This window comes from Eleginops maclovinus, chromosome 4, assembly GCF_036324505.1.
Source record: "Eleginops maclovinus isolate JMC-PN-2008 ecotype Puerto Natales chromosome 4, JC_Emac_rtc_rv5, whole genome shotgun sequence".
In the NCBI taxonomy this organism is placed as follows: Eukaryota; Metazoa; Chordata; class Actinopteri; order Perciformes; family Eleginopidae; genus Eleginops; species Eleginops maclovinus.
The window spans coordinates 3,493,884-3,515,413 of record NC_086352.1 but is presented as its reverse complement, the minus strand read 5'-3'; the positions used below and the strand labels follow the sequence as shown (position 1 = coordinate 3,515,413).

The following is a 21,530-nucleotide window of genomic DNA, read 5'->3' as shown; positions in this document are numbered from 1 at the left end:
CATGACCCAACCGAAGGAAGACTCAACCAGGGCACCATGGAAAATTGAGAGGGCAGCCTTGACTGCCTGACACAGTGCAGGGTACTTCCCTGTATTGAAGACGACGGCCCACCACTTGACAACATCCTCTCCATGCTGAAAACTGGGAAGCGCCTGATCAACATTGAAACGCAGAATTTCTTGGTCTGTGTCAGCATCTGGTGGCAGCAGGTGACCCATCATATGTATGAGCTTCCTCAAATATATTCTCTTCATAGCTCTGACCAAAACGACCTGTACTCTCGCGTTGTACACGTTGCCTAGCAACGCCGCGCATGCGCATTATATCCTGCTCCGCTCCGAGTTATAGTAGTAGGCTATTCATGGGAAACGCATGAACAGCACGTTAAGATCTCGGCCAAGTCGTAATTAAAAGCAGTTCTTCATTATTTAAGTGAAGCGGCGGTAACGCCAGTGTTAAACACGGTGTTAAACACGGTGTTAAACACGCAATGCCGGTTGGTGTGCGTACGGTACTGAGTGTTTATCGGTCCACGGCCGTAATGAACGTGTCGCATTGGTCCATATGTAATGAGCACGTTCTGTTGTTCCCATTGGCATAGAGCTATTGAACATTAACTTTAACAAAGGATACGGATAACATATCGCCCACGGCAGTTCTGTCATTGTATGTATAGCCTATATTTGTATTACGCTATCATCATTCAACATGTAGAATCACCACTACCAGCTACTCACTAAACCACACGGATGTGTATTTGTTCATTACGTGTTCGTTTTCATCCCTCTCATATCTGACCACAATGACAGCCGCCAGTAATATCAGGTAACAGGACGGATGCTGTGGAGATCAGCCTTCACAAACGCATTCTGTTCGCATTGAACGAGGTGACGTAGAACGGGTCTAGCTAGGCTAACTTTAACACAATTCACTGAGGTTAGCTAGCAACCTAACAAGCTGATCAGCTTAAGCATGTTAATACACTTTATTTGGCTAAAATCATTTTACTTCAGCAACGTTAAAATGATACAGCATACAATGTTTTTGCCAGATTAGCTGCAACTAGACTTACCTCAAAACTTGTATCTGTAACGTATCCCGAAAATTGTCCAGAAGAACCACTCGCTGACGACTGAGCACTCCACTCCGAGAGGGACCGTTGGGTAAAAGCGCGCTGTGGTTTATCTTGCTTATGATTGGTCGGTGGTCGTGGAACGCGAGTCATTTGAACAAAGATGTTATTTATTGTGAAGATAGCAAACTTGTTTCTTGCTCATTATACAGTCGGTTATACAGTCTATGGTTGGTCGGTCAGCACCCCCCCCCCTAAAAAAAAAACTCTTTGGATCTACACGATTCACGTCAATGACATATTTTGAGTTGAAAACGGCGAATTTCGCCGAAAGGTGACTAGTTTGCAGGTGTGTGATATGGCTGATAATATTCCAGATGTTTACACTGAGTGTTGGGATGAGAAAGGAATGCATTTCATTGTCTTTGGGAGTGTTGTAAATTCAAAGCTTGTGGAAAGATGATTTCCAGGTTTCTGTAGAAATTATCTTTCTGTGAAATCTTGGTCTGCTGCAAGCATCGGTCCTTCCAGCTGGAAGACAATGATTCTGCTGAATGCTTTCACTCTTGAATAAATAGCAACTTTGGTTAAAACTTATATATTTTTTCATCACCAGAAGGTGAAGAGTTATGGAATTAACACAACAATGACAAGAAGGAATAACAGTAAAACTGCCAAAACCTTTTATTATTATTATGCATAGAGACCGGTGCAATTTACAACTGGAAGCAGATGAACAAACAATAGCACAGGTGTTAGTAAATGCTTAGTGAACTGTGTGTGTGTGTGTGTGTGTGTGTGTGTGGGGCAGTATACACTGTAAAAGGTATCTAACACTGAATAAACGCAAGCGTTTCATTTGTTTCATAAGTGTTCAATGAGCATGGGCAGTAAGTCACATGACTGCTACAAGCTAAAATCAATCGGATCAAAATATCGTTTCATATTGATGACATCTGCAGGAACTCTGCGCTCTGATTGGTCGCAGTGTTTAGGATCCTTTGGTGCCTCTGATCATTGCCTCCATCATCTTCCACTGCTCCGGGGTCACCTGAACCACAAACACTCCTCATTAACATTCATGACTTACTAATCATAATACTAATTATTTACGGTCATCAAGCACTGACCCGCCGCAGCTCGTTAAACTCCCCAGCCATCGACACGTATTCCCCCCCGTCCAGCCGGATCACCTGAAAAAAAAAGTCATTCATATTTTAGAGCAGTCTAAACTCTGGTCAGGGATCAGTCTAAGTTCTGATTCGGGATCAGTCTAAGCTCTGACTCGGGATCAGTCTAAGCTCTGACTTGGGATCAGTCTAAGTTCTGACTCGGGATCAGTCTAAGCTCTGACTCGGGATCAGTCTAAGCTCTGACTCGGGATCAGTCTAAGCTCTGACTCGGGATCAGTCTAAGCTCTGACTCGGGATCAGTCTAAGCTCTAACCAGGGATCAGTCTAACCTCTGATCAGGATCAGTCTAAGCTCTGATACAGATCTGTGTAACTCACAGCTCCGGACATCCAGGTAGCGAAGTCGCTGCTCATGTACGCCGCCAAGTTAGCGATCTCTCCGGGCATCCCGAGGCGACCCGTTGGGATCCGACCGATCATCGCCTTTTCAAAGGCTCCAGTCGGGTCCAGACGGCTAAAGGCCCCCTGAACACAGCAAACAGACAAACTGCCACTAAACAAAAAATCAACAAAACAGAAACAGAGCAGACTGGGGGGGTGGGTACCTTGGTTCTGATTGGTCCGGGCTGGATGATGTTGAACCGGTGGCCATAGCGACCCCACTCGGCCGCCAGAGATCTGACACACATAATAGCAACGTTACCATTACAAAACTTCAGGAAAAAACGGCTGAAAGGTCAAGGGTCAAACAGACTTGTAGAGCGCCTCGACTCCAGCCTTCGCCGACGCACTGGGAGCCACGAAGCCAGAGCCAGACTCTGCGTAGATGGTGGTGATGGCCAGGAAGGACGCGCCTTTCTGGTTCTGGATCAGCCTCCGGCCCAGCTCCAGGGTCACAAAGGCGGTCCCGTTCAGCACAATGTCGGTGATGCTCTTCCAGCCGTTTGGCGTCAGTCGTTCTGACGGACAGACAAAGTTCCCTGCCGCGTTGTTGATGATCACCTGGATCAATCAGGACACAGGAGCACTGTCATCAATAATGTACTTGTGTGTGTGTGTGTGTGTGTGTGTGTGTGTGTGTGTGTGTGTGTGTGTTCTTACATCAGGAAGTCCCGTCAGAGCCTCGACCCGGTCCATACACTGAGCGACGGCGTCCGGGTCTTTCACGTCACACTGCACCGCGTGGACCTGGGGGGAGGAACATTCTGTTTGTTCTTCTTAATAAAATCGTGTTTTTTACTTCATGTATTTACTCTAACGAGGACCATGAATACAGAAAAAACATTAATCTCCCGAAAGAGAAAAGAGGATTTATGCCAGATCTCCTCAGGCAGGTAAACAACAATCAACAATCCTAAGAGATTGCATCATCTCCATGACACAAACAAATATAATTTTACACTGACTACACATCTCTTTACCAGAAGAGATGGAGTGAGTCAGTCCTGTGTGGTGTTGAATGTTCTGGTTCAGGTTAATGGTCTGGTTCAGGTTAATGGTCTGGTTCAGGTTAATGGTCTGGTTCATCAGAATCACAATCCCTTGATTGGTCCCACAGAGGGGGAATTGAAATGTGCTACAGCAGCAACAGATCCAGAGACAGATTTACAGAAAATAGGCAGTAAAAAATATGAAGATAAAAAAAGCACCCATCCTGAAGGAGACATGGAGCCAGGTCAATGCTGCAGGTACTGATGATGGCATATTTGTGAATATATGTTGCACATAAATTGTTGATGCACAACTAGTCCGTTGTATGTATGGGGGGGGGGGGGGGTCTACCAGGGGCCAATAATGTTCTGGTAGTGGTTATTGTTCAGCTTAATGTTCTGCTTCTGGCTCAGGTTGTGACTCAGGTTCTGGTTTCAGTTGTGGTTCTTACCTTGTTCCCGGTCTGGCTGCTGATCTCCTCGGCTGTTTGCTGTAGAACATCTAGCTTCCTGAAACATGAGATGGGAAATCTGAAGAGAGCATAAAGGCCCGTCCATCCAGAGAGCGCCTCGACGGGCTTTACACAAGTCCGGACATTAAGAGTGCAAACACACCGATGAACAATAACAAACAATAACTGAAACACTAACAAACAATAACTGAAACACTAACAAACAAAAACAAACAATAACAAACAATAACTGAAACACTAACAAACAAAAACAAACAAAAACAAACAATAACTGAAACACTAACAAACAATAACAAACAATAACTGAAACAATAACAAACAATAACTGAAACAATAACAAACAATAACAAACACTAACAAACAATAACTGAAACACTAACAAACAATAACAAACAATAACAAACAATAACTGAAACACTAACAAACAATAACTGAAACAATAACAAACAATAACAAACAATAACAAACACTAACAAACAATAACAAACAATAACAAACAATAACTGAAACACTAACAAACAATAACAAACAATAACTGAAACAATAACAAACAATAACTGAAACAATAACAAACAATAACTGAAACAATAACAAACAATAACTGAAACAATAACAAACAATAACAAACAATAACAAACACTAACAAACAATAACTGAAACAATAACAAACAATAACTGAAACAATAACAAACAATAACTGAAACACTAACAAACAATAACAAACAATAACAAACAATAACTGAAACACTAACAAACAAAAACAAACAATAACAAACAATAACTGAAACACTAACAAACAATAACAAACAATAACTGAAACACTAACAAACAATAACAAACAATAACTGAAACACTAACAAACAATAACAAACAACAAACAATAACAAACAATAACTGAAACACTAACAAACAATAACAAACAATAACTGAAACACTAACAAACAATAACAAACAATAACTGAAACAATAACAAACAATAACAAACAATAACAAACAATAACTGAAACACTAACAAACAATAACTGAAACACTAACAAACAATAACAAACAATAACAAACAATAACTGAAACACTAACAAACAATAACTGAAACACTAACAAACAATAACAAACAATAACAAACAATAACTGAAACACTAACAAACAATAACAAACAATAACTGAAACACTAACAAACAATAACAAACAATAACTGAAACACTAACAAACAATAACAAACAATAACTGAAACACTAACAAACAATAACAAACAACAACTGAAACACTAACAAACAAAAACAAACAATAACAAACTATAACAAACAATAACTGAAACACTAACAAACAATAACAAACAATAACAAACAATAACTGAAACACTAACAAACAATAACAAACAATAACTGAAACACTAACAAACAAAAACAAACAATAACAAACAATAACTGAAACACTAACAAACAAAAACAAACAATAACTAAAACACTAACAAACAATAACAAACAATAACAAACAATAACTGAAACACTAACAAACAATAACAAACAATAACAAACAATAACTGAAACACTAACAAACAAAAACAAACAATAACAAACAATAACTGAAACACTAACAAACAATAACAAACAAAAACAAACAATAACAAACAATAACTGAAACACTAACAAACAATAACAAACACTAACAAACACTAACAAACAATAACAAACAATAACAAACAATAACAAACAAAAACAAACAATAACTGAACCAATAACAAACAATAACAAACAATAACAAACAATAACTGAAACAATAACAAACAATAACAAACAATAACAAACAATAACTGAAACACTAACAAACAATAACAAACAATAACTGAAACAATAACAAACAATAACAAACAATAACTGAAACAATAACAAACAATAACAAACAATAACAAACAATAACTGAAACACTAACAAACAATAACAAACAATAACTGAAACACTAACAAACAATAACAAACAATAACTGAAACACTAACAAACAATAACAAACAATAACTGAAACACTAACAAACAATAACTGAAACACTAACAAACAATAACAAACAATAACAAACAATAACTGAAACACTAACAAACAAAAACAAACAATAACAAACAATAACTGAAACACTAACAAACAAAAACAAACAATAACTGAAACACTAACAAACAATAACAAACAATAACTGAAACACTAACAAACAATAACAAACAATAACTGAAACACTAACAAACAATAACTGAAACACTAACAAACAATAACAAACAATAACAAACAATAACTGAAACACTAACAAACAAAAACAAACAATAACAAACAATAACTGAAACACTAACAAACAAAAACAAACAATAACTGAAACACTAACAAACAATAACTGAAACACTAACAAACAATAACAAACAAAAACAAACAATAACAAACAATAACTGAAACACTAACAAACAATAACAAACACTAACAAACACTAACAAACAATAACAAACAATAACAAACAATAACAAACAAAAACAAACAATAACTGAACCAATAACAAACAATAACAAACAATAACAAACAATAACTGAAACAATAACAAACAATAACAAACAATAACAAACAATAACTGAAACACTAACAAACAATAACAAACAATAACTGAAACAATAACAAACAATAACAAACAATAACTGAAACACTAACAAACAAAAACAAACAATAACAAACAATAACAAACAATAACTGAAACACTAACAAACAATAACAAACAATAACTGAAACACTAACAAACAATAACAAACAATAACTGAAACACTAACAAACAATAACAAACAATAACTGAAACACTAACAAACAATAACAAACAATAACTGAAACACTAACAAACAATAACTGAAACACTAACAAACAATAACAAACAATAACAAACAATAACTGAAACACTAACAAACAAAAACAAACAATAACAAACAATAACTGAAACACTAACAAACAAAAACAAACAATAACTGAAACACTAACAAACAATAACAAACAAAAACAAACAATAACAAACAATAACTGAAACACTAACAAACAATAACAAACAAAAACAAACAATAACAAACAATAACTGAAACAAAAACAAACAAAAACAAACAATAACAAACAATAACTGAAACACTAACAAACAAAAACTGAAACACTAACAAACAATAACAAACAAAAAAAACAATAACAAACAAAAACAAACAATAACAAATAATAACTGAAACAATAACAAACAATAACAAACAATAACTGAAACAATAACAAACAATAACAAACAATAACTGAAACAATAACAAACAATAACAAACAATAACTGAAACAATAACAAACAATAACAAACAATAACAAACAATAACTGAAACACTAACAAACAATAACAAACAATAACAAACAATAACAAACAATAACTGAACCAATAACAAACAATAACAAACACTAACAAACAATAACTGAAACAATAACAAACAATAACAAACAATAACAAACAATAACTGAAACACTAACAAACAATAACAAACAATAACAAACAATAACAAACAATAACTGAACCAATAACAAACAAAAACTGAAACACTAACAAACAATAACAAACAAAAAAACAATAACAAACAAAAACAAACAATAACAAACAATAACTGAAACAAAAACAAACAAAAACAAACAATAACAAACAATAACTGAAACACTAACAAACAAAAACTGAAACACTAACAAACAATAACAAACAAAAAAAACAATAACAAACAAAAACAAACAATAACAAATAATAACTGAAACAATAACAAACAATAACAAACAATAACTGAAACAATAACAAACAATAACAAACAATAACTGAAACAATAACAAACAATAACAAACAATAACTGAAACAATAACAAACAATAACAAACAATAACAAACAATAACTGAAACACTAACAAACAATAACAAACAATAACAAACAATAACAAACAATAACTGAACCAATAACAAACAATAACAAACACTAACAAACAATAACTGAAACAATAACAAACAATAACAAACAATAACAAACAATAACTGAAACACTAACAAACAATAACAAACAATAACAAACAATAACAAACAATAACTGAACCAATAACAAACAATAACAAACACTAACAAACAATAACTGAACCAATAACAAACACTAACAAACAATAACAAACAACTGAACCAATAACAAACAATAACAAACACTAACAAACACTAACAAACAATAACAAACAATAACAAACAATAACAAACAACTGAACCAATAACAAACAATAACAAACACTAACAAACAATAACAAACAATAACAAACAATAACTGAAACACTAACAAACAATAACAAACAATAACAAACAATAACTGAAACACTAACAAACAATAACAAACAATAACTGAAACACTAACAAACAATAACAAACACTAACAAACAATAACTGAAACAATAACAAACAATAACTGAAACACTAACAAACAATAACAAACAATAACAAACACTAACAAACAATAACAAACAATAACTGAAACACTAACAAACATTAACAAACAATAACAAACACTAACAAACAATAACAAACACTAACAAACAATAACTGAAACAATAACAAACAATAACTGAAACACTAACAAACAATAACAAACAATAACAAACAATAACAAACAATAACTGAAACACTAACAAACAATAACAAACACTAACAAACAATAACTGAAACAATAACAAACAATAACTGAAACACTAACAAACAATAACAAACACTAACAAACAATAACTGAACCAATAACAAACAATAACTGAAACACTAACAAACAATAACAAACAATAACAAACAATAACAAACAATAACAAACAATAACTGAAACACTAACAAACAATAACAAACAACTGAACCAATAACAAACAATAACAAACACTAACAAACACTAACAAACAATAACAAACAATAACAAACAATAACTGAAACACTAACAAACAATAACAAACAATAACAAACAATAACTGAAACAATAACAAACAATAACAAACAATAACTGAAACACTAACAAACAATAACTGAAACACTAACAAACAATAACAAACAATAACAAACAATAACAAACAATAACTGAAACACTAACAAACAATAACAAACAATAACAAACAATAACTGAAACACTAACAAACAATAACAAACAAAAACAAACAATAACAAACAATAACTGAAACACTAACAAACAAAAACAAACAATAACTGAAACACTAACAAACAAAAACAAACAATAACAAACAATAACTGAAACACTAACAAACAATAACAAACAAAAACAAACAATAACAAACAATAACTGAAACAAAAACAAACAAAAACAAACAATAACAAACAATAACTGAAACACTAACAAACAATAACAAACAATAACTGAAACACTAACAAACAAAAACTGAAACACTAACAAACAATAACAAACAAAAAACAATAACAAACAAAAACAAACAATAACAAATAATAACTGAAACAATAACAAACAATAACTGAAACAATAACAAACAATAACTGAAACAATAACAAACAATAACAAACAATAACTGAAACAATAACAAACAATAACAAACAATAACAAACACTAACAAACAATAACTGAAACACTAACAAACAATAACAAACAATAACAAACAATAACTGAACCAAAAACAAACAATAACAAACACTAACAAACAATAACTGAAACAATAACAAACACTAACAAACAATAACAAACACTAACAAACAATAACAAACAATAACTGAAACACTAACAAACAATAACAAACAATAACAAACACTAAAAAACAATAACTGAAACAATAACAAACAATAACAAACAATAACTGAAACAACAAACAATAACAAACAATAACTGAAACAATAACAAACAACAAACAATAACTGAAACAATAACAAACAATAACAAACAATAACTGAAACAATAACTGAAACAATAACAAACATTAACAAACAATAACAAACAATAACTGAAACAATAACAAACAACAAACAATAACAAACAATAACTGAAACAATAACAAACAATAACAAATAACAAACAATAACAAACAATAACAAACACTAACAAACAATAACTGAAACAATAACAAACAATAACAAACAATAACAAACACTAACAAACAATAACTGAAACAATAACAAACAATAACTGAAACAATAACAAACAATAACAAACAATAACTGAAACAATAACAAACAATAACTGAAACAATAACAAATAACAAACAATAACAAACAATAACAAACAATAACAAACAATAACAAACAATAACTGAAACAATAACAAACAATAACAAACAATAACTGAAACAATAACAAACATTAACAAACAATAACAAACAATAACAAACAATAACAAACAATAACTGAAACAATAACAAACAACAAACAATAACAAACAATAACTGAAACAATAACAAACAATAACAAACAATAACTGAAACAATAACAAACAATAACAAACAATAACTGAAACAATAACAAACAATAACTGAAACAATAACAAATAACAAACAATAACAAACAATAACTGAAACAATAACAAACAATAACTGAAACAATAACAAACAACAAACAATAACAAACAATAACAAACACTAACAAACAATAACAAACAATAACTGAAACAATAACAAACAACAAACAATAACAGACAATAACTGAAACAATAACAAACAACAAACAATAACTGAAACAATAACAAACAATAACTGAAACAATAACAAACAACAAACAATAACAAACAATAACTGAAACAATAACAAACAATAACTGAAACAATAACTGAAACAATAACAAACAATAACAAACAATAACAGAAACAATAACAAACAATAACAAACAATAACAAACAATAACTGAAACAATAACAAATAACAAACAATAACAAACAATAACTGAAACAATAACTGAAACAATAACAAACAATAACTGAAACAATAACAAACAATAACTGAAACAATAACAAACAAAAACAAACAATAACTGAAACAATAACAAACAATAACAAACAATAACAAACAATAACTGAAACAATAACAAACAACAAACAATAACAAACAATAACTGAAACAATAACTGAAACAATAACAAACAATAACAAACAATAACTGAAACAATAACAAACAATAACAAACACTAACAAACAATAACTGAAACAATAACAAACAATAACAAACAATAACTGAAACAATAACAAACAATAACAAACAATAACTGAAACAATAACAAACAACAAACAATAAAAAAAACAATAACTGAAACAATAACAAACAACAAACAATAACAAACAATAACTGAAACAATAACAAACAACAAACAATAACTGAAACAATAACAAACAATAACAAACAATAACAGAAACAATAACTGAAACAACAAACAATAACTGAAACAATAACAAACAATAACTGAAACAATAACAAACAATAACAAACAATAACTGAAACAATAACAAACAACAAACAATAACTGAAACAATAACAAACAATAACTGAAACAATAACAAACAATAACAAACAACAAACAATAACAAACAATAACTGAAACAATAACAAACAACAAACAATAACAAACAATAACTGAAACAATAAAAAACAATAACAAACAATAACTGAAACAATAACAAACAATAACAAACAATAACAAACAACAAACAATAACAAACAATAACTGAAACAATAACAAACAACAAACAATAACAAACAATAACTGAAACAATAACAAACAATAACAAACAATAACTGAAACAATAACAAACAATAAGAAACAATAAGAAACAATAACTGAAACAATAACAAACAATAACAAACAATAACTGAAACAATAACAAACAATAACTGAAACACTAACAAACAATAACAAACAATAACAAACAATAACTGAAACACTAACAAACAATAACAAACACTAACAAACAATAACAAACAATAACAAACAATAACTGAAACAATAACAAACAACAAACAATAACAAACAATAACTGAAACAATAACAAACAATAACTGAAACACTAACAAACAATAACAAACAATAACTGAAACATGAATGAAATCACGAGTAAACATGAACAACATTAAACCTGCTGGCGATGACGCACTGGGCCCCCAGCTGGGACAGCGTTGTGGTCATGGCCCTGCCCAGCCCTGTGCCCCCCCCGGTGATGAAGGCCACTCTGTTGTTGAAGCTTCCTGTGGGCAGCATGGCGCTTTCAGACGGAGGGAAGAACCGGGCCTGGGGGGGGGGGTCCGGCCTGGGGAAGGAACACCGAGCTGTGGATCCATGACTGGAAGAAACCAGAAAAGCACAGGAGGTCAGTAATGCACCTGCACAGGTAACATGATGTCACACTTTAATCAAACTTTATCAATACAACCCACCCCCACAGCAGACCCCCTGGAGGAACCGTTTTCTTAGTTTGTATTCATTTATTGTTTTACATTAGACAACACATGTATAAGTTCCTCCTGCAGCATAGAGGAGAGCTGCTGCCCCCTAGTGGCTGCTTGAAGCCATGCAGGCTTTAGACACGAGCTTGGTTCCTTATTTGGTTTTTAAAATACCAGTTATTTAGAAAATTGTTTGAAGACGTTTATTTCATTTTCATCAACTGTTGGAATAAACATGAACTATTTCATTTTCAGTGGCATCTGGACATTCCTCAACAAAAAGCGTCTTTCCCTCAGTCAGCCCGAGAGAAATGGATGGTCACTACTCCCCCAGAAACCAGAAGACCTTCAGACATCTTCACACAGGCACTTACTTTATGCCCTCCCTCCTTTGGGTCCAAAGAGAGCAATACTTTGTGCTGTTTTCAGAACATTACTAACAAATGATCCTAATGCAGGGTGCACATGTCCCCAGCATCCCCCGTATAAAGGACCCCTGTGCTGTTTTCCAAAACACAGGCTCTCTGAAATAGAGATTAAAACCAGTTTTATTAACTGCAGAACCAAGTCAGGGTTTATTATGTGAGGTTTAATAAATATGTTATGGTTTAAACCAAACTATAGTCAGGATTAATTTATTAATGTTTACTAGGTTTAAGAAATATTGTATGTTTTGAAACAAACTATAGTCTGGGTTTATTCATTAATGTGAGATTTAACACATAGTTAGTGGTTCAAACTAGGGGTGTCAGAAAATACCGGTATTTATGGTAACGGTGATATTAAAAAAATGAAATATTGACGAATGTAAATAATACACACATTATAATATCGTACATAATCCAACGCCAGTAACTATCTGGTTCACACTCCAACCAGTAGTTGGCGATAACGCTCTTTAACCAGAGTTGGGAGGGTTACTTTAAAAATGTATTCCGTTACAATTACTAATTACCTGTTAAAAAATGTAGTCAGTAACCTAATCTAAGTATCACAATATTAAAGTAACGTAACCTGATTACTTTCCGTTACTTTTGGATTACCTCAATACCAAATATGTGAATAAATTAATTGAATTAGCCTAATATAATGTTCTATGTTCGTTGTTTAATTGTTAGTCCAGCTATTCCTTCCTTTGTTACGATTATATTCTGTCAGATTAATAGCGGGAATGATACGCATATAAAGTTAATGTACTTTGTTCAGTATGCTATTCACACTTGACACTTGACACTCAAACTTCCATTAAACTGCCATAAACTTATTCCGGTCTGGGGCTAGTGTTGTTACCACACACCATTCCGGTCACAAGCATCAGCAATTGCAGTCCCAAAATATTTTTCAGTAGCTAGTAACAGGCCCGTAGCCAGGGGGGATCGAAGGGTTCGTTCGATCCCCCTCCCGCACTCGACCCCCCCCCCCCCTCCCCCCATACACAGACACGCCCCTCAAGATATGTGGGCTACTCAATGAATGAATTGTTCATCTCCGGTGAATATACATGATTCAAATCTAAATTTACAATATCAAAATCCAGACTAATAAAAAAGAAAAGTAGACTCAGAGAAGTGACGAGTAAGAAAAATGGTTAATATTTCTGTTTACACATTTTGTTCAGACTGTTTTACACCAATCCAGTCGGTGGCGGTAATGCCCCCATTTCTGTTGGTAGCTAGCCTAATCGCCTATTACATAGGAACAAAGAAGAATCAGAAGAATAGCGAAAATGGGTAAAAAAGAAGACAAGGAACGTAAACGAAAGAAGTCGGCGGCAACATTGTCCCAAAACATTGGTGACTTATTCCAGAAAAGGACCAAAATCGGTAAGCTGCTGAGTGCAGGGCTTCTATTTCTTTACTACTTAGCTGCTAGACCTAGCTGCATCTGAACACTCACTGACCTAGGCTACTTGTCAGTGGTTGCCTAGCTCCATTAGGCTATATGCTAGCCCCATCCCTCGCCGAACACAGAAAATACCACTGTCAATTTTGTAGGAAACATAGCGAACGTAACAGTAACTATTTTCGGGATTGTTAAAAGTGTATTGCTTGGCGTGTTAACGTGACTTCGGTGCTTCAATGTCTCCCCCCCTCCATCTCGTTATGCTTGTGCTCTGCAAGTGCCACATAGCTGACAGTTCCCCCCGTCTGTTTTAGACTAGTGTCTGTCTCCTGAGTCTACTGTCTTGACGCAGAGTGTTACCATTTTGTGCTCGCGGCTTCAGATGTCTATGACAGAACTTATTATGTGCAGTTTCGACCTCGGTCTCTATTGGTGCCTCTCCACCTTTTCCTGAAAGTGAAACGGATTTTATGAGGGGTTCCCCCCACACTAAAGCCAAATTATTTTATGCCCATTAGTTGATTTTTAAGAAATGTAAGTGACAATAACATTCAGTAACTCACTTTGCAATGCTGATGATCAAGCTAGGCTGTATTTTACTGTCACCATGCCTGTTGCTCCAGCTAGGCTGTATTTTACTGTCACCATGCCTGTTGCTCCTAAGGCCATAGTAAATAAAATACAGTATAGAGGTGTAAAAAAAAAAGGGGGTTAAACATGGATAGGGTGTATGTGAGTCAATCAGTGTAGTTTCCCTGCACCTGATGTTTGTGTTTCAGGTGCAGATGTTTGTTGTCAGACGTTTGTTGTGTGTGCTTTTTGTTAAAACCGTTTTATGACAAATGCAATATATCTGCTTGATGAAATTACCCAAACCCTCACAATTCTATGTGCACAATAGAAAATAAAATAATTCAGAGAATAAAATTATTATTATGTCTGGTTTGAAATACTCTAAAATTGACTTAAATGTCTTTCTTTTGCTGTATTTATTTAGTGAGTCAGCATGTGGAGGGTGAGCTACCAGCAGCTAGTAGTAGCAGCAATGAAACAGCCTTGCCAGGTAACAGTGCAGTGGAAGAGCAGAGAGATGCAGCAGCTCCTGAAGTGGCTGAGGATGTGAGAGTGAGACAGGCAGCAGAATGTGAGGTAGCCCAGCCGAGCTCTGTACTTGACAGTGACCTTGGCTTCTTCATAGATGCAACCAAATCTATTGAGGAAATAGCACAGGCTGTGTGTCAGATGTCTGATGGCCAAAAGTACAATTTGGTGAAAAACCACGTCAGACCTTCGAAACATTTCATTTTCCCAACTACATTTATTGGTGGGTGCAACAGGGCATTCAGGTATGATTGGTTTGAGGAGCATGGATGGTGGCTGGTTTACAGCATGAAACTCGATGGCGCTTTCTGCATATGCTGTGCTCTCTTTCTCAATGCCACAGAGAGGAAACAGTCAACTTCACTGATAAATGCGCCCTTCAGTAAATGCATAAGAAAACGAAGATAATTGGAAGCCACCAATCGAAAGCAAACCATTTAGTGGCATTTGAAAGAGCAAAACTGTTTCGACAGTCACATGAAAACCCCAATACCCGGATATCAGTCCGTATGGACAGTGCAAAGGAGACCAACATCAAAGAGAACAGGCACATTCTCAAGTGCGTTGCAGAGGCTGTTCTCTACTGTGGCCGTCAATGCATTGCACTGAGAGGATCAGCTGAGCAGCAGCATTGTAGTGGCAATCCTGGGAATTTCTTGGCCCTATTGAAACTGCTTTCAAATCACGATGAAAAGCTGAAGCAGCATTTGGAGAAACCAAAGCTAAAAAATGCCACATATCTATCACCTCAAAGCCAAAATGAAATGATTGATGTAATAGGGAAGCACATGATTCAGGCCAAGATCGTGGAAGAGGTCAGGCATGCTCAGATGTACACAGTCCTAGCTGATGAGGTCACATCCCATAATGAAGAGCTGATGCCAATGTGTGTTCGCTTCGTGGACAAAGACTTAAATATCAGAGAGGAGTTGCTTGAGATTTGTACTTTGCCACGGATCACAGGTCGCCACATTGCAAGCGCGATCAAAGATGTGCTGAGTCATCTAAGCATAGAGATTGCTGACTGTCGAGGCCAGGGGTACGATGGCGCCAGCAATATGAGCAGCGAAAATGTTGGCGTTCAAGCTTTGATAAAAAAGGATGCGCCTAAGGCAGTTTATATGCACTGCAATGGGCATTGCTTGAACCTTGTCATTGCACGCTCTTGTGCTCTTCCAGTTGTGCGCAACATGATTGATAAGATGAAGTACATCGTCATGTTCTTCACCTGCAGCCCGAAGAGGGAACACCTTCTCAAGGAGGTTGTAGATAAGGAGGCACATTCTACCGGAAAGCGGAAGCCCCTGATTGACCTCAGCCGCACAAGATGGGCAGCACGGCATGATGCCTACAGTCACTTCTACAGTGCCTTTGTCGCATCAAGGCTCATGGGCCTAATTCCATCTGTCCAGTGCAACTCAGATGTAACGGTGGACATCTCTGAAGCAGTCGCTCTGTACCAAGATGACTTGCCATCACCAGAGGTCATTGACCAGGAGCTGAAACGGTGGAAGTTGAAGTGGCAGGTCAAAGCATTACACCAAAGACCAAGCTCATGTGCCTCAGCTATCAAAGAGTGTGATGAGATGATGTATCCGAACATCTTCAAACTCCTGAAAATTGCATGCACCTTGCCAGTGACCTCCTGCGAATGTGAGAGGTCTGCCAGTGTTCTCCGGAGACTCAACACATTCATGCGGAGCAGCATGGGAGAGGACCGCATGTCATCCTTGGCTCTCATCCATACCCACTACGACATGGCTCTGGATCTGGATGAAGCTGTCGATCTATACTCAAAAATGCACCCAAGACGATTGGAGCTGATGAGCGTTCTGATGCAATAGAAGCCATAGAAGAAGAAGAGGGAGACATGGGGGGTGGGTCATTTCACGTGAAATCAGACACTTTGGGGCCCAACCGACACAGATTTTAATCAAACTTTGTGTGCCTTCTTAGTGGTAAGGTAGAACCCCAGAACTGCATTTGCATGAATCTGGCACTAATATAAGGGAGAAATGGACTAAGAATGTTTTAAGTAAGAGGGTAGGGCACTACACATTCAACCTTGATTATGTCAATTTAAATTACAAAGAGATGGTTTTGATGCTGTTTGAAAGCTCTTTTCTGGAACACTTCAATTTATATCATTATTAATTCATGTTTAAGTTTTAATGACCATACCGATAGTGTACTTCATGAAGTAATTCTTATCTATTTATGTCAACAGTGGAGAGATAGACAATAAAGGACAGCAACAACAGACAGACAGAACAACAACAGAGACAGACAATGGAGGGCAGCAAGAGACAGGCAATGGAAGAAAGCAACAGACAACTGAGGTGAGCAACAGAGACAGACAATCACAGATGTAGGAAGTTTGAGTAACACTTACATTTATATCAAATTCTTCATTCTTGTTAAAGTTTTAATGACTATAGAGATAGCTCAATTGAAGCAATTCATGTCCATTTATGTTAACAGTGGGGAGCAACAGACAAAAAATGAAGGACAGCAACAACAGACTCACAACAAACTTGACGATGAATAAAATATGTCTAAATTAAAAGATTTGAAGTGTGCTGGTGTATTTAGGGGGCATTGGAGTAGGGAGCCAAATGAAGTCCACTTTCGGGGGGAAAAGATCCCCCCCCACCACAATGCTGGCTACGGGCCTGAGTAACGCAAGTAGTAGTACACAAGTTAGCTAACGTTAGCTAATTTAAGAAATAATAATCAATATTATGTGTAACTACAACACTGTCTTATTCTGAAAACCGTTTTACTTTGAAACTGTTTATTTTGTAACCGGATGATGTTTTTAGCCTCAGATAGCATGTAGCTAATATTGTATTGTATATATGAGAAGACGGAGAAGGACGCATGGAGTTACAGAGTAAACACACCGCCTGTACCTCTCACTCATTGATGCTGCAATGATACAGTTGCCTGTTTAATACCTGATAAACCTCAGAAGGATTGTATAATAGAATATCGTAGGTGAGAGCTCCAGGACATCACTAACAAGATGGCGACGGTGACGTCATACGAGGACCCGCCCCCGACGACGTGAGCCAATAGAAGTCCGGAAAACCCCATGTGACAAGCGGCCAACAGGATCCAGCCCCCGCTACTAACCAATGAGAGCACGAGAGCGGAGCGCGTCTTATTTTGAAGTTGTTTATTGTATGGCGGGAAAGGGGTGGTTCTATAGAACATGTTTGTATTGTAGAACCGAGCTCTCTTTTGTTCCAGACCGCCAGACAGGAACTACTGATGAGCTCCACTCAGTCAGCGGCCTGTGGACGCGTGTACCGGGCTACTGAGCCACAGCTGTGAAGCTTTTGTAAAACCTACTGCTGCATCCTTTTATTAAACACTCCTTTAAACTTTCATGAGGAGCTTCACTTCGGTTTCTTTCTTTATGTACTCCTGGACTTCGAACAAAAGAACATTTCCTACACTAACTAACGTTAACTTTAGCTAACTGAATTTCTGTGTAGCTAACCTTAACGGTTGGACTTACCTGTAAATGTTTCTTCAAATTTGATGTTGACTCCTTGGACAACAACAGTATATTTACAGCTGGAACGCAAAGCTTGCACTGCACTGTAATATTGTTTCCCCTTTCACCGTTGAAAACAAAATAATCGCGAATTTTCCAACCGCGCATGTGCATCGTCATATATACTTATTTATTTTTAAATATATTTTACCATTGTAATCCTGCTTCTAATGCCTATTTTTTGCCCTTTTTAATGTATCGGTAATCTGATTACGTCTTTTTTTTCTGTAACTAAGGGAATACAGTTACCTTTTTTTGTATCCTAATTACGTAACGCCCTTACATGTATTCCGTTACCCCCCAAGCCTGTCCTTAACACTGGTTGCGCCAACCCGCCATAAAATAGAAAAAAGAAGACGCGGGAACTAGCTAGCTAGCAGCTACTAGCACAGTGTGTGCTGTGCGGCCTCCACTGTCGGAGATTACAGAGGAGAGTGAGACACTCACGCACCCAAAAAGAGTTGCCTCGTCAGTGTGGGAGTTTTGGGGATTTCGCAAACGGGGTGTTAGAGATAGAGACCCCAGTCTGCAAGAAGTGCCAAGCAACAGTAAGCGCAAAAGGGGGCAATGCTACCAACCTGTCCACCCACCTTCACGTCCATCACCCTGCAGACTTCTCCACGGTACAGAGAGTAAACTGCAGTTAGCTTGCTAGCCCAGAGACGGTAAATGCTACATTGCGGTCTTGGTTGTGTTAAAGCTTAGTTATCACGGCGTTGGACTACTTCTCTCGTCCCCTGGTTATTTGTTAGGCAGCCGCAGCTTCAAAGAAGCGACACAGAGCCAGGGATTCAGGTCAGCTAACGGTGTTTGAGTCAATGATTAAGGAAAGGAAAGTAGACATGGATAGTGCGTGTCAGAATGAAGCCATCACTAAATCAGGCCAGGGCTTAAAGCACTGATGACAACAGTTGCTCCAAAATACAAAATCCCAAGAAGACAACAGGTTTGTAGTTATTTGTGTACGCTAGACACAAAATGCACAATAAACTAATGAATTTGACAGATAGCATTATTATTATTTTGTTAACATTTTCTATAGATATCGCGATAATATCGTTATCGTGAATTATTTTGGCCACGATAACCGCGGAGTGAAAATCTGATATCGTGACAGCCATAGTCCAAAGCAAACAGTGTGGATTTATTTATTAATGTTTATTAGGATAAATATGTTATGGTTTAAACCAAACTAAAGTATTTTAAATGTCTCACCCTCTCATGTTATATTACACATTACTATATAATTAATGATGTTCACACTCATTGTTACATTATTAAAGGTTAAGGTATATTTACCCTCTGAGTTTTTAAGCATCTAAAAAGTTTCAATATGTTCGTCTTAATATTACTATTTATTTCAACATGTTCACCCTCTCATTGTTATAGTATACATTATTAAAGATTAAGTAATATTTACCTTCTGAGTTTTTGAAGATCTGAAAAGTTTCTCCCTCAGAAACACCGAGGCCGCCATGTTGTTTTAGAGCTCGCGACCTTTGTCCCGGAACATACCAACACGAAGAATAGAGTGGGGGTTCTTTAAAAAAAAAGTTTGTATTACCTCTTCTGGAAAAGTGCAAGTACTTCAAGGTTTTATTGGTCATATGCACAGCAGATACAACGTGTATGTTGACAATGAAAATCTTATATCCCATGCTCCTCCAACAACTCAACATACATGGTGCAGATAAGATAATAAAATAGTGCAAAAAGAGAGAAGAATATTTACAATAACAACAAGAAAGATTTGAGGATGTGAAATATATACATATGTGGAATACATTGAGAGTATTTAAACACTTTACTCTGTTGAATGAGGAGGTATGGGCAGATGGATATATTACGTATAACAGATATGTTTAATATATAGATATGTGTACTATAAACAGATATGTTTAATATATAGATATGTATATATGTATATGTATGTGTGTACTATAAACAGATGTGAATTGTATATATATCTATATAGGCGGTGATGCAGCCAGTCAGGATACTCTCGATGGTGCACCTGTAGAAGTTGCAGAGTATCCTGGAGTCCATGTTGAACTTCCGCAGCCTGCGGAGGAAGAAGAGCCGCTGTCGAGCCGTCTTGGATATGACCCTGGTGTGATGTGTCCATGTCAGGTCCTCACTGATGTTTACCCCGAGGAACCTGAAGCTGCTGACTCTCTCCACAGGAGTCCCGTCGATGGGCTCCAACGCCAGAAATATGTGGTCTGGACTGAAAACAATAACTGACTACAAAAGGACAACGAGTGTGCTGAGGAAGTGTCTGCATCTCTCCCAGATGAACTGAACACATTTTATGCACGCTTTGAGAAGCCCCCGGCTGTGGAGGCACCAAAGGCCCAGGATCCCTGCTCACTGGTTTTAACCAGTGCAGATGTGTGTAGATCTCTGAAAAGGATCAACGCACACAGGGCTCCAGGACCTGATGGCATCCCTGGCCGTGCTCTCAAGGTGTGTGCAGTTCAGCTGGCAGATGTGTTCACAG

General features: G+C 36.0%; 2 protein-coding genes across 2 annotated transcripts in view; both read right to left on the bottom strand.

The window, feature by feature from the left end:
- The window catches only part of LOC134862827 (centrosomal protein of 170 kDa protein B-like), a 20,420-nt gene extending 19,637 nt beyond the window's left edge, over positions 1-783 (bottom strand). The window contains 1 exon segment of the mRNA XM_063880920.1: positions 770-783. Within this exon segment, the coding sequence (XP_063736990.1) occupies positions 770-783 (14 nt within the window).
- Positions 784-1,733: 950 nt separating this feature from the next.
- Positions 1,734-20,550, bottom strand: decr1 (2,4-dienoyl CoA reductase 1, mitochondrial). The gene is made up of 9 exons (XM_063881809.1): positions 20,451-20,550; positions 12,219-12,422; positions 4,088-4,145; positions 3,307-3,393; positions 2,960-3,207; positions 2,811-2,883; positions 2,584-2,730; positions 2,204-2,266; positions 1,734-2,124 (listed from the first exon to the last, which is right to left on the bottom strand). Exons 2-9 carry the CDS (start codon positions 12,338-12,340, stop codon positions 2,065-2,067), a joined length of 858 nt encoding a protein of 285 aa, XP_063737879.1. The 5' UTR covers positions 12,341-12,422; positions 20,451-20,550; the 3' UTR covers positions 1,734-2,064.
- Between the last annotated feature and the right edge of the window lie 980 nt (positions 20,551-21,530).

Excerpts from the sequence above, each read along its gene's own strand:
- decr1 (XM_063881809.1), bottom strand. The coding sequence starts at position 12,340 with ATGCTGCCCACAGGAAGCTTCAACAACAGAGTGGCCTTCATCACCGGG. Across the intron at positions 3,394-4,087 it reads GCAGCCAGACCGGGAACAAG|GTCCACGCGGTGCAGTGTGA; the intron begins GTAAGAACCACA and ends TCCTCCCCCCAG. Across the intron at positions 2,267-2,583 it reads CTACCTGGATGTCCGGAGCT|GTGATCCGGCTGGACGGGGG; the intron begins GTGAGTTACACA and ends TTTTTTTTTCAG.